The 14,283-nt window shown below is 42.6% G+C and overlaps 1 protein-coding gene across 1 annotated transcript; it reads left to right on the top strand.

The window, feature by feature from the left end:
• Positions 1-144: 144 nt before the first annotated feature.
• TOMM34 (translocase of outer mitochondrial membrane 34) lies at positions 145-10,971 on the top strand. Its single transcript, XM_037915505.2, has 7 exons — positions 145-364; positions 1,681-1,780; positions 5,356-5,508; positions 6,755-6,924; positions 7,739-7,886; positions 8,846-8,972; positions 9,821-10,971. Exons 1-7 carry the CDS (start codon positions 214-216, stop codon positions 9,923-9,925), a joined length of 954 nt encoding a protein of 317 aa, XP_037771433.1. The 5' UTR covers positions 145-213; the 3' UTR covers positions 9,926-10,971.
• The last annotated feature ends 3,312 nt before the right edge of the window (positions 10,972-14,283 follow it).

Here is a 14,283-nt window from a genome sequence, read left to right as displayed (position 1 = left end):
ACACGGTCTCTCTCCCAGCCCCCTCTCTTGAGGCCCGCCCTGTGCCGGGGAAGCGGAGCCCCCAGCAGCGGCAATTCAGCGGAAGGGGCTGGCAGCTCCCGGCCCGGGGGAGGTGCTGGAGGCGGGGAGCGGGCGTGGCCGGGGCGCAGCGGGCCCCGCCCTGTGCCGGCCGGCAGGAAGCCGCAGAAGGCTCTGGAGCGGAGCCCGCGGCGCATGGCCGGGGCTGGCTGCTCTCCGTGCTCCATGGCCCCCGCGGCCCGGGTCTCCGAGCTGCGCCGCGCCGGGAACGAGCAGTTCCGCAACGGCCAGTATTGTCAGGCGGCCGCGCTCTACAGCCAGGCGCTGGGGCTGCTGGAGGCGGCAGGTACCGGCCGGCCCGGCCCTGAGCCGCGCACAGCAGCAAGCGGGCGGGACTAGGGCCCGCGCTGGGGCTCGGGAGCGGGGGCGCATCTGTTCTGCCCAGTGGTGAGGCATGCGGGTGCGGAATTACCTTCCTTCCTAGCTACGCCTCCCCTTGGGGCCCGGGGTATGAATCCGCCCGCCCCCAGCCTCCTCCCGGGGTGCTGGTACTGGGGGGTGAAACCACCTTTCCCTCCCCTAAAATCACTGCTCTTCCCTGGCCTGTGGAGTTGGGGGGTGGGGGGGTGAAGCTGCCTCTCCTCCCCCCCCCCCCCCAGCCCGTGGGTGCAGAGCCGCTTTCGCTCATTCTTTTGAGTGGTGGCAGCCTGACGTCGTCCCAAGTGGAAGATGGGCCCCATGCCTGTTCCTTGTACATGCTGGGGCCTCAGGTAGGTAGAGGCCTTGAGCCAGGTAGATGCAGAGCAAAGGGAGAAGATCCCTGTTGTGTGACCCAACAGCTGAGCCCCAGATCCGGTATTTATATGAGTGCCCACTCAAATACAAATCGCCAGGTTGCAGTAGGACTTCATCCACTCAGCTGCCCTGGGTGGCTTTAAATAGTTTCATATAAGAGACAGCAAATGGATGCCCCTTTAACTGCCTAGGTGACAATATGCCTACGGGGCACCAGTCTGTGCCCCTACATGGAATAGCTTTATGTACCCATACAGTATGACATTATTGCCCTGTGTGTGTACTCTTGGTCTGGTAACAGAGGGTAAAGGAACAAGCTACAGTTCTTTAGGCTCCAAACTTGCCCTGCCATAAAGTTATGAGTGCTTTTTGAAACTCTTCTGCAAGCCAGAGCATTTCAGTAACTCTGGCTACCACCATATGCTGTCTCTGCCAACTGCACCATTAAAAATGCCAAATTACTGAGTCATATATGGACAGGTGAGAGAGTGATGTGGGCTTGGGAACAGGGCAGTTCTGAGCTCCAAGCCTATATCTGACCCTAACTTTGGACTTAACCTTTCTGCTTCCCTCTCCCTATCTGCAGAACAGGAATGATGATGCTTTTCTACCTCTCAGCAGGCATGAGGATTAATTAGCTAATGCTTTGGAGATGAAAAATGCTGGGTATTATTGCTGGTACTGATAGTGATATCAGCAGTAAACCTCTCTGTTCTCTTTCCACAGCTGTGACTTCAATACCTGTAATATCCACAGCACGTGGAGTCTTGCTTTTTGCAAGAAACTTCAGATGAGTTGGCTTTAAGGTCTATTGAATAAACTGTTTCACACTTCACGGTTTGATTTGTTTTCTGTCTCTGCTCTTAGGGGAGAAGAATGCTGAGGAAGTGAGTGTCCTCTATTCAAATCGAGCTGCCTGCCACTTGAAGGATGGAAATTGTAGCCTCTGTGTTAAGGACTGTTCAGTGTAAGCATCTTCTGTCTAGAGAAAAGCTGTATTTTTGTTTTGCATGATACAGGATTGAATATAGTATCTGCTATATATGTCCCCTGTTACTGCGTGATGATATTTTGTCCTGGCATATGGATGTTAATCAATCTTTATTGGTCTCTCTTCTACTCTCTTATGAACATTTTTACCATGTTGCGTCAAGTAGGGGCAGAGTCTGCTCTACACACGGGTGTAACTGAGAACTAGATTTGGCTCATAATTTAGAAAGAGTTAGGCCAGGGACCCTGGTCGCCTCCCATCCCCAAATTCCTCTTTCCCAAACATTTGTAATGGAATATGGTATGGTAGAGACTTGCTCCTCAGTAAGCAGCAAATTTAAGACTAAGGCTATGAAATCCTAGACAGGCTGGAAAAGCCCACATAGCTCATCTAGGTATGCCTAATGCCCCACAAAAAAAGTGTTCTTAGCTAACTTGGGTTAGCTAACCTGAGTTAACTCTGGTTTAAAATAGCAGTGATTACACAGCAACTTGACATAACCCTAATCTGCCCCCCTCCATCTCTGCAGGAAAACAGTAGCCAGATGCTCTTGCCTTTAGGCAACAGTTTGTCTGTATAGCACCAATAGCATGTTACATGTACACGCAGCTCTGAAGACAAGATTCGGCCTTAAACAGCTTACCACCTTCTACGGCTAGTGCAGTGGGATTCTGTGGTTGCCACGTCAAGATTTCTTTATAAATCTTAGAAATGCAAAGTTTAAAATGTTTGAAGTGATGGTGTAGCCATCTTGGTCCGAGGATATTGGAGAGACAAGGTGGGTGAGGTAATATCTTTTACTGGACCAACTTCCGTTGGTGACAGCGACAAGCCTTCAGATTTAAAATTTTTATTAAAGCGAATGTTAAAATAATTATATAATACATAGGTTGAGAAAAGAGTGTCTGTACATCTGGGTATAGTGCTTAGATTATCGACAAATACAAAGTTTGTTTTGAAAAGTCATATGATACATAGAGTACATAATCAGCAATAACCCAAATTTTAGGTGAATAGATTTAACAATACAGTTTAGATATTAGAATCCGAATACTCAGATACATCGCTCATGAAAAGTTGTACAGAGATTTGGTTGTGGAAAGCAAAATATATCAATAAGTGGAAATTGCCCCTCAGTAATTGAGAATTCTATACAGTGCTCTTCTTTAAGTCTGAGAGAGGTATTCTGAGTGTCACGGTTAAATACACGGTGGAACAGATTGTTAATACATATTGTGTACTACTTATGCTTACCTACACCTCTGTGTAGCTCAAAAGCTTGTTGCTTTCACCAACAGAAGTTGGTCCAGTAAAATATTACTGCACCCACCTTGTTTTTCTCTAAGCTTAAAATATGACAGTTGAGCAGTTTTTTCAAATAGATTATTCTGGTGTGGATTGGTTAAGAGCCTTCTGCCTACCCTAGTGTGTTTCATATGCAACTGAATGGCTATGTACATTGATAGGAACAAAGTTTAAAACCTTTTTTAATGCAAATGGAATTATTTTAGCAGTGTGGAGTACCTGTTGCAGCAGGGAATGAGCCATTAATTTTATTTGGAGCAGAATACTTTTACATAACCTTTCTTCTTTGCTAAACAGTATGGCTGTCAATTAATTGCAGTTAACTTACACTATTAGAATAGAATACCAATTGACATTTATTAAATATTTTTGAATTTTTTCTATATTTTTCAAAAATATTGATTTCAATTACAACACAGAATACAAAGTGTACAAATAATATAAAGCTCACTTTATATTATTTGAACTGTAAAAATGGCAAACAAAAGAAATAGTATTTTTCAATTCACCTCATACAAGTATGGTAGTGCAATCTCTTTATCATGAAAGTGCAACTTACAAATGTAAGGGTTTTTTGTTACATAACTGCACTCAAAAACAAAAAAATGTACAACTTTAGAGCCTACAAGTCCACTCAGTCCTACTTCTTGTTCAGCCAATCGCTAAGAGAAAATAGTTTGTTTATATTTACAGGAGATAATGCTGCCCGCTTCTTGTTTACAATGTCACCTGAAAGTGAGAACAGGCATTTCCACATGGCACTATTGTAGCTGGCGTCGCAAGATATTTACGTGCCAGATGGTCTAAAGATTCATATGCCTCTTCATGTGTTGGCCATTGTTCCAGAGGACATGCTGATGATGCTCGTTTAAAAAAAAAAAAAAAAAAAGTGTTAATTAAATTTGTGACTGAACTCCTTGGGGGAGAATTGTATGTCTCCTGCTCCGTTTTACCTGCATTCTGCCATATGTTTCATATTATAGCGGTCTCGGATGATGACCCAGCACATGTTGTTCATTTTAAGAACACTTTTGCTGCAGATCTGACAAAATGCAAAGATGATACCAGTGTGAAATTTCTAAAGATAGCTATAGCACTCGACCCAAAATTTAAGAATCTGAAGTGTCTTCCAAAATCTGAGAGGGATGATGTATGGAGCATGCTTTCAGAAGTCTTAAAAGAGCAACACTCTGATGCGGAAACTACAGAACCCAAACCACCAAAAAAGAAACTCAACCTTCTGCTGGTGGCATCTGACTCAGATGATGAAAATGAACATACGTCAGTCTGCACTGCTTTGGATTGTTATCGACCAGAACCCGTCGTCCGCATGGACGCATGTTCTCTGGATTGGTGGTTGAAGCATGAAGGGACACATGAATCTTTAGTACAACTGGCATGTAAAATATCTTGCAACACCAGCTACAACACTGCCATGCAAACGCTTGTTTTCACTTTCAGGTGACATTGTAAACAAGAAGCAGGCAGCATTATCTTCTCCAAATGTACACACACATGTTTGTCTGAGCGACTGGCTGAACAAGAAGTAGAACTGATTGGACTTGTAGGCTCTAAAGTTTTACTTTCCTTTATTTTTGAATGCAGGTTTTTTTTGTAGATAATTCTACCTTTGTAAGTTCAGCTTTCATGATAAAGAGATTGTACTTGTATTAGGTGAACTGAAAAATACTATTTTTTTTTTTTACAGTGCAAATATTTGTAATAAAAATAAATCTAAAATAAGCACAGTACACTTTGTATTCTGTGTTGTAACTGAAATCAATATATTTGAAAATGTAGAAAACATCCAAAAATATTTAAATAAATGGTATTTTATTATTGTTTAACAGTGTGATCGTGCAATTAAAAAAATTAATTGCTTGACAGCCCTACTAAATGGGCCTTTGTGACTGTCACTGGGAGAAAAGTTTAATATTTTCTTCCTTTAACTACTGGCTATATTATCACAGAAATTAGAGATGGAAACCTTCACCAAGTCCCCACTACTGCAGGATTTGTTCCCTACAATGCAGTATGTGAATACAGTTTGAAATATAGCCACACATTTCAAGACTTTGCCTTTGAAAATTTGGGTCATAGACAGTTAAGACTCAACAAGCTCCCAGGTGATATGGTACCCATGTGGGAGAATCTGATATTAAAAAACTTGACCTTCTGACTACCTTTCTGATGAATTTAGCTCAGGTGGCCCAGTGAGCTGTGTTGCTTTCTCTCCACTGATCTAGTGCTCTGGACCTGGTCCCTTTTGGAATCAAACCCCTACTGAGGCGGGCAGCAGCCTATGAGGCTCTGGAGAGATACCAGTTGGCCTATGTGGACTACAAGACTGTATTACAGGTTGATTGCACTGTACAGGCTGCACACGATGGTGTCAACAGGTAACTCCTAACTCCATACTGTTACACAGACCAGAATGAAGACTTGAAAGTACAGCAGAGCTCATTCAGCTGCCTCTGCGAATCTCAGCCCCACTTAGCTGGGACGATTGCTTGGGAGCAGGTTGGGTGCATTGGAATGCTTTGTAAATGGCATAGATCTGATTGTTATGCAGCCTAGCACTGTTTCTGTGGTTTGAGTTCTTTGGTGATATTTGCTGCCAGCACGACAGCTGTCTGTTCCCGTCAAGTTGCTACTTCCCTTTATTATAGCTGGGGAATTATTCCATTTGGCCATGGAAGTTTTCCATATTTTATATAATGTTTATTTTTAGGCAACTAACCAATTACAAGTGGCCACATTCCAACCTGAAGCCTCCTTAGTACCTTTCTGTTCCCAAGAGCAGGTCTATATGAACACAGTGTGTTCTACTAAACTACTAAGCCTCTGTGCTGCTCCATATCTTCTTATGTTTCACAGCACCGGTGAATTCTAGTAAATTCATAGCTCCCATCCTAGCATATCTTTTTGCTTTTGGTATTGTCAATACTGAGAAGAGACACCTTTCATTGAAACCCTTTATGTAGAGCCTAGCTTTGCTTTTCACAAAGGGAGAGAGGAACTGAGCTGACAGAAGTTGGCAAAAAGGGCCCTGGAGAAGAAATATGGAGAATATGTAAAGATAATTCATTTTAAGTTTCTTGCGAAAGAGTGTATACCATTAAATTAAAAACTGCTGTTTGTGGTAACTGGATAGTCTTCTCTTTTTTTAAGCTTCCTTTCTGAATGGCATTACAGCCACAGACTTCCTCTGTTTATCTTCTTATTGCCCGGAATATCTGATCTCATGAAGAAGCATGGCCTTGTGGTTCAGACCCAGAACTGAGATTCAGGAGGCCTCAATTCCAGTCCTGGCTCTGTTACTGACTCACTGTGTGACCTTGGGGACAAATCACTTAACCCCAAAGCCTCTGTTTTCCCACCTGTAAAATGAAAACACATCTACCATGAGTGTGTGTGAGGTTTAAGTCATCAAGTGGCAAGCATTAAAATGACAGTTTTCTTACCCTAAAGGCACGTTTTCCTAGCTATACGCAGTTAGCAGGGTTGCATGCACAGCAGTCACACAGTATTTGCCTGCAGATGCTCAGTTAGGAGCCTGCCTGTTGAAACTGAGCACTGTCCTGGAAAGATGGCCTGTTCTGCCAGCAGACTTGGTAGCTACACAGCCTATATCTCTATTTCCAGAATGACAAAAGCCCTGTTGGAGAAGGATGGCCTTGAGTGGCGCCAGAAGCTCCCACCAATCCCTTCAGTTCCTGTTTCTGCTCAGCGAAGATGGGACTTTCCTCCTGCAGGAAGCCAGGCGGCTGCCCCAAGACACAAACCATATGAAACTGCATCTCTAGAAAAACAAGGTGAGCCTTTTCCATGTTTAGATGGCACATGGAGTTGTGGGACTGAGATGGGACAGTAAAGTACAAGGCAAATGCTAAACTTGGTCTGGTGCTTAAGGCATTGGCCTTGGTCTCAGGAAAAGTGGTCTCTGTTCCTGGCTCTGCCACAGACTCCGTGTGTGACCTTCGCCAAGTCACTCAACTGCTCTGTACCTCAATTCCCTGTCTCTACAACGGGGATAACATAATACTTCCTTTCTCCCACCATTTGTCCATAATGGTAAACTCTTTCGGGCAAAGATTGTCTCTTACAATGAGTTTATCCATTGGGGTGCTGTTCTTGCTTGGCACTTATATTTTATTATAGTAAAGCCTATAATAAATACTAATAAACCAGTCATTCCATTCTGAATCATGCTGCGGACAAGCCACCAACTTGGGATTCTTGAATTCTGCTGAACAAGGAATTGATGGGATTGCAGCTTAACCCTGATTTAAGTACAATTCAGAGAGTAAAACCAGGTGTGTGATTCTTGCCCTCAGCCTTCTGTGACCTTGATCCTTTCAGGCAAGTCTAGCCATCTCTTATTTTCAGTAAATCTATGGTGCCCCGTGGTAGCACTCAGATATCTAGGTGGGTTTCTGTCCAAAGACAGTCTTTCCACAGTACAGATTTCTCTGAGAGAATTCAGGCTTTTCTGTGGTTGCTTAGGTTTTCATACTTAAAAAGTAGGGTTTTTAATTAACTGTATTGATCATTGCCGCTAACAAATGTGACTGCTTAAAGCTCTTTCATTTTTACGTAGCACTATGTTCTCTCAAATACAACTTCCAGTGCCTACTGCTGCTATGATTGAAAGAGCAAAAATTTTGAAGCAAGAAGGAAATGAACTTGTGAAGAAAGGGAACCATAAAAAAGCTATTGAAAAGTACAGCGAGAGTCTAAAACTCAGTAACCAGGAATGCACAACTTACACCAACAGGTAATGTACAAGCACCGATTTACCATATTTCCCTTTGGGGGGCTCTCTTTAAGTAATTGCAGTAACTCTTATCAAGTTTGGACCCAACCCTGCTGTCTGATGCCCACACACAGCTCCCACTTAAATGAACGGGAGTAAGGTGCATGCCTGAGGGTAGAATTTTACCTTTAATGTTTATCAGTGTTGTGGTCAGAATACATAGCTTGTGCAAGTGTGTGGGAGATTAGGGGAAGCATTTTCTCCTCATAACAGATGTTTGCTCTGCAAGTGGAGATGCCTTTATTTTCCAGAGTGGCTTTAAGGACCCTGTATGGAAATTCTCAGCTTAAATTGTTCGGTTTTTACTTCTTTCAAATCTTTAGTTCTGCTTAGAATGTTCTGTTTTTGATGGTGCCTCCTCTCCACTACCTACAAATAATGGTGTAATGACTTATCGGAAACCTTTACTGCTTGTGGTGCATTTGAAGGCAGCTGCAGAGAACCGAGAACCTTCCAGGACAGTACACATAGAAAATTGTAACCTTAGAAATTCTTAAAGCGACAGCTGGGGACTGAAAACTATTTAAGAAAATTATTAATTCTTACAGATTTGTGGAGCAATTATTTTATCGTCTCCCCTTTTAACCAAAACAAGTTTTGAGCTCAGGAAACAAGAAGATCCTTGATAGTACTTCATTCTAAGTTTATAGAGGAGGCTTTTTTATTAAAGGGAAGCTTGTGACTGGGCAGGGGTTGAGATGAGACCTGCTGTGGGTACACACATGCTGTATAGTGAGATGCTGTCTAGCCTTGTTTTGAAAAACCTTTTTAATCTCTACCAGTCAGTGCAGGGTTTGTACAATGAGACTTTCTCCATGGAAGAAACCTGGCTAAGATTGAATATAGTGCCCCAAAGCAGGGATCATTGTAGCCCACCACTTGAAGCCTAAAACCTTTAACTACCATTGTCTGTGCTCCAGAGCGCTTTGTTACCTGTCTCTGAAGCAGTACAAGGAAGCAATACAAGACTGCACAGAAGCTCTGGAGTTAGATGCTAAAAATATTAAGGCGTTTTACAGACGTGCTCAAGCATTTAAAGAACTAAAGGTAAGTAACTGCAAACAAGTTTCAGACCCGTTTCAGGACTGGGATAGAGAAGCCATGTTCTCACAGGCATCACTGAATCTTGAATCCACAACTGTGGAGTTTCCACAGGCCTTTTATAACTTGCCTCTGTGCAAAACTACTACAAATCTGCTACCTGACTTGGAATGTCCCTTCACTATGTACCACACCTTAGGCTAGTGATTTCACTGTCTGACAGCTCCATGGATGTGTGTGGATCTTTCTTTGGGAGAAAAAAGACCTGAATCAGGGTGTTTTGTCCTTTTTATAGCTGTCCTGCAAGTCAGGTTTTCTGGAAACAATGCTTGTATTACCAAAAACTTACAGTCATGGTTCTTAGTAAGTCAGTAGCAGCTACCTTCACCTTTGTGTGGATTTCTCATTTGCTAGCTTCAGGTTTCTTGGCGTCTTGAGTTGCCTGATAAATTCCTGAAAACAGCTAGATCCTGTGTTTGGGGCACTGAAAATGACTATAGAGAGAGGTTTTGGCAAACAGCCTAGATCTTAAACTACAGCTAATTGTGGCGTTCTGCACTATTTAATCAGTTAAAGCAGCTCCTGTTATAACATGTAATCTAGGTGTAATATTAGACTGTGACACTGGAGCAGGTTAATGCATCAGCTTCACCTCCCGTATAAACAGAGTGTCTTTCTAGTCCCCAATTTATGTGCATTACAAAACAGCTATGCAGTTGTCAGTCTCTTCTGTGAGAAGCACATGTGAAGTAGAAGGGGCTGTGGCAGGTAGTCCTTCAGTGTGTGAGCTTTTAAAGGCCAAGTTTCAAAAATGTTTGCATTTTCAGTATTCTAAAAATGTGTTTTGCTTCTAGGATTACAAATCAAGCATGGCTGACATTAATAGTCTTCTGAAAATTGAACCAAAGAACATAGCTGCACAGAAACTACTGCAAGAATTGAACAAGAACTTAAAATAAAAAGGAGCATGAAATCTGTCTGCTCTTTACTGCAGAAGACAGGCTTTCCTTTTAATACTGATACAGGGGCCCAACACTGTAGGGCCAGCTCTGAAATCTACCATCCTGATTTGCCGAGTAGTAGCTAGTTCTCTACTGCTTAATTACACATACATCAATATGTACCATCTATATCAAAACTGGTATCTCCTTGTAAGATCTTTATAAATTTTAAATGACCCTGTTTTTGAGAAACATTCAGGTTAATTTCCTTGGTATAAGGTAATTTTGTAAACTCATTATTTATTTAAGTTAATCTGTCTGCCAAGATGGGTGTGGGGGCTAGGGCTCCTCTTCTGGCTGGGGCATGTCTTCAAGAGCAGTAAACTGAGTTTATGGTAATATGTGCTCAGAGTGGAGAGAAGCAGATCTGCTGTGTATACTGCTTCTGCTTGCTTAAACAAGCCACTTACAAGGGCTGCTGCATGAGAAGTTAAAGGCAGGGTTTCCCTAGCACAGTTCCAGACTCTCTTTTAAATATGAGGTGAGACCTCAACAAGAATAAATGACTCAGGTGTTCCCTGTCTTAGCTGGTGCCTTCTGGCCCAAAGCTGCTTTTGTTTAGAGTAACTGTTTGGAAGCTTGCAGCTGCTTCAACATAGCTCTTATCCCTCACAAAAACAGGCACCAAGTCTTTAATTTAAAACTGCCTTGGTACTGTATTTGTGAGCTATCTTCACTGCACTTGAAGTTTGGGTCCTAGCAGCTTTGAACCTTTACAACTTCTATCTAAATGTTTTAGCTTCTGTTTGTGTCTTGATGGCCAGCTGCTGTTACTGCTGGTACAGGGAAGAGGGTGTACGATGGTATCCAACATGAGGCCTCTGACGTGAAGAACTATCTTCCTCTATTAGACTTATGAGCATGTTATACTCTGATTCTTCCCCATCTAGTAGTGGTAATGAGTTACTTTTAATCTTGAGATCTAAATAGATAACAGGATGACTTGTTTGGCAAAGCTACTGTATGAACAATGCAACTTCTATTAAAAGCCAGCATATGTTACAGCTCTGTGTTTTTATTAGAATTGTGTATTTGACACAAGGCTCTGGGTGTACTATGGTTACCATAATTGTTGCTGGGACAGGGAGTATTTCACCACCATAAAGTACTATTTTATTTGTCCTTATGGTCAAGGAGCTTCCATAATTCAGTGTCACTGCAGAAGTCTCATTTATGCACTGCTAAAAACACTATTTTCCAAACTTCTATCCCAGTGTATGGTTAGGATGTTAGATTGTTGCATGGGCAAAAGAGAAGCCTTGCAGTTTAGCTACAGTGTAAAACAGAAGTGTTGACAAATCTGAACTGGAGATGTTTCCAGGACACTAACTACAAGCAGGGGTTGATTACTTACATTGAAGTACACTTAAAGAGTCTGCTTTTCCAACCTATCGTTCCCCCTGCAAATTGAAGAATATGCTATTTTCATTCCTAATCCCTTGTAGGGTTGGTGTGGCATGCCCTTACTTTCTCAGGACAGATCAGTATTTTAGATTCTATTTACCTCTACCTTAACTGAGTTCAGGAATTAAAAAATGCTCTCATTGTGTTAATGGAATGAGAATGTAGCTGGAAAAAAGCTTTTGGAGAAGGCTGGGAGGGAGGTGCTGCTGCCTTAGCTGGGTCTGTTCACTCCACAGCCACACAGCTGTGCTGTAACACTTCACCTTCCATTGTAAAATCACTGCTTGCCTTTGTAGCTGCAGAGATAACCTCAAAAACAGGAGCTGCATGCAGTGATGTCTACAGCAAGCCTAAAACAGTAGGTCCAAGAGGCCCCGTTCATCTCACCATAGGCTATTTATGCTATAGCTATACTATGGCTATGCTACTGGAGACACAAGTATCTACTGTTAAGTTTCATCTCCCTGTGCTGCTAGGTCTGCCTGCAGCTGCCTCTTCATCTGCAGTCTTTCCTAAAAGAGGGAGCTGATTGGATAACAGCACCATGTTCCTCTACTGGCCCATAGACAAAATGCCAGGCAGCAGGTGGTTAGGGAGCCAGTTAAGAGAAGTGCATGCTGGTTAGCTGGACTGCCTCACAAGCCCCAAGGTACTGACCTACTGAGGCTGGCTATAATCTCCTTTCCTTGGTACATGTTGGGGGGAAAGAGTTTGAGTCAGGCCCCCCATACAACTTTGGAAGAGCAGAGGCTGACACAGTGAAGCTGCGCTACTTGGAGAGAAAAGCAAAAAGAAAAACCCATCCTTAAAAATAAACTGTCAATGAGTATTTTCCAATGAGCTGCAGCTGGTGGTCAGGGGACAGAAGTGAAGGGTGGTGTATGGCTGAGTAAATTGATATTGCCATGCTAGTTACAGGTTGGTGCTATTGAATTTGGTCTCACTGTTGCATGTTATACATGATCCAGGCTCTAAGGCTGTAGGCCAGTAGCTCTCAACCTTTTCAGACTACTGTACCCTTTCTGGAGTCTGATTTGTCTTGCGTACCTCAAGTTTCACCTCACTTAAAAACTACTTGCTTACAAAATCAGACAAACACCACAAGTTTCACAGCACACTATTACTGAAAAATTGCTGACTTATCATATAATTATAAAATAAATATTGTACTTGCATTTCAGTGTACAGTTTATAGAGCAGTACAAAGTCATTGCCTGTAGGAAATTTTAGTTTGTACTGACTGCTCTAGGGCTTTTTATGTAGCCTGTTGTAAAACAAGACAAATATCAAGAGGAGTTGACGTAGCCCCTGGAAGATCTCTGCGTACCACCAGGGCTACGCCTACTCCTGGTTGAGAGCCACTGCCCTAGGCCATTACTGTTTGGTGTACAGGTGCCTGTTACACTCTCTTTACCACAACCCAGCAGTGTTTAGATGGGAAGAATCAGGCAATCAAAAATGAAACAAACAGCTTTCTATTACAGAGCCTAAGCTCCAGATACTAACTGTGAACACATACATGCTCAAAGCAGAAGGGAGCGCAGTGCATTCATGGAGAAGCTTTTCACAGAAATTAGCTGAAGGACCCCATCAGAACACAGGAGAAAGGGAGCATCAACTCCTGTTAGGCCTTGAGCCCAGGACAGAATAGGCTATTTCTGCTAAAGCTCAGGAGTGGCTCTACCTAGGAGGTAGCAGTTACACTCATTCTTACAAGTTGATTGCTGCTTATAGACCTTAGCTTCCCTCACATGGTTTTTAACATCTCCTCTCCCCCTTCAGTTGTATGCAGTAAGCCATACATCTTTGCCATCTCTGACTAGGAGGGACATAGTTTAATGCTAAGTGTTTCTGACCACCAGTTCAGTTCCAGCTCTGACTAGGATGTTATAAGTAAAAAGGTGCATTATTAATTACTAACATTTCTGCAAGCAACAAACAGCCTTTGCCCAAGAGAGTCCAAATATTGAAACAGCAAAACTGGCTGCTATTGAGAAGGGAGGATAGGATGAAGAACATGACATGACATACACACATTTGTAACATACTTAAGAATCCTTTGGTACAAAAGGTATTATGTAAATGTAGCAGACTAACCCAGTCACTGCTATTGGAAACCCTCCCGTTCACAGGAGTTGCCATACTTGATAGACCTTGGCTCTGATCTAGTCTAGTATTTTGTCTCCCAGTGCAGCCAGTGCTAGATGCTTTACAGAAGATGTAAGAATGTCACACTAAGCAGATATGAAGTAATCTGTCCCCCACATTAGTTCTTGAGCTCAGTGAGTCGCACAATTTGTTTGCCTTTGTTAATAGGTATTTTCCTTGATCAGTTTTGAATTTGCATTTCATCGAATGTCTCCTTGTTCCTGTGTTAAGAGGCAGGGAGAACAAACTCCCACTCTGCCATCTCTTCAACATTCACTTTTCCATATTTTATATCCCCTCTTATCTACTTTCTAAGATTAATGATCCCAATCTTTTCAGTCTCTCGTGTTTTTCCAGTTACTCCCCCCACCCCCCATCACTCTCATGGCCCTTTATTTCTGCAATATCCTTTTTGAGATGGAGTGACCAGTACACTCAGTATTCAATATGAGGCTGCACCAGTGATCTCTGTTACATGGAAAATAAATTACATAGAAAGAATGTTAAGGTTGCAGAGTCAAGCACTCAAGTTAGGAAATGCCAAAATTTAAGGTTGACAGTACAACCTTATTTTAGCACCCTATGTCACTGTGCATTCATTAGTCTATAATTCCATGATCACATTTCCCCCCGCCCCAAACAGCGTTCAGCAAAGGCAGACACCCAGCATGGAACATGCCGGACTATAGCTGTTTGGGTGAAGTTACAAGCAACTGAAGGAATGTGTCAGGCAACCTTAATTATAGGCAGCACTACCTGCTGTG

The sequence above is a fragment of the Chelonia mydas genome, chromosome 13 (genome assembly GCF_015237465.2).
Source record: "Chelonia mydas isolate rCheMyd1 chromosome 13, rCheMyd1.pri.v2, whole genome shotgun sequence".
Lineage (NCBI taxonomy): Eukaryota > Metazoa > Chordata > Testudines > Cheloniidae > Chelonia > Chelonia mydas.
Note: the sequence above shows the minus strand (reverse complement) of the source record. Positions and strands in the feature narration are given on the sequence as shown.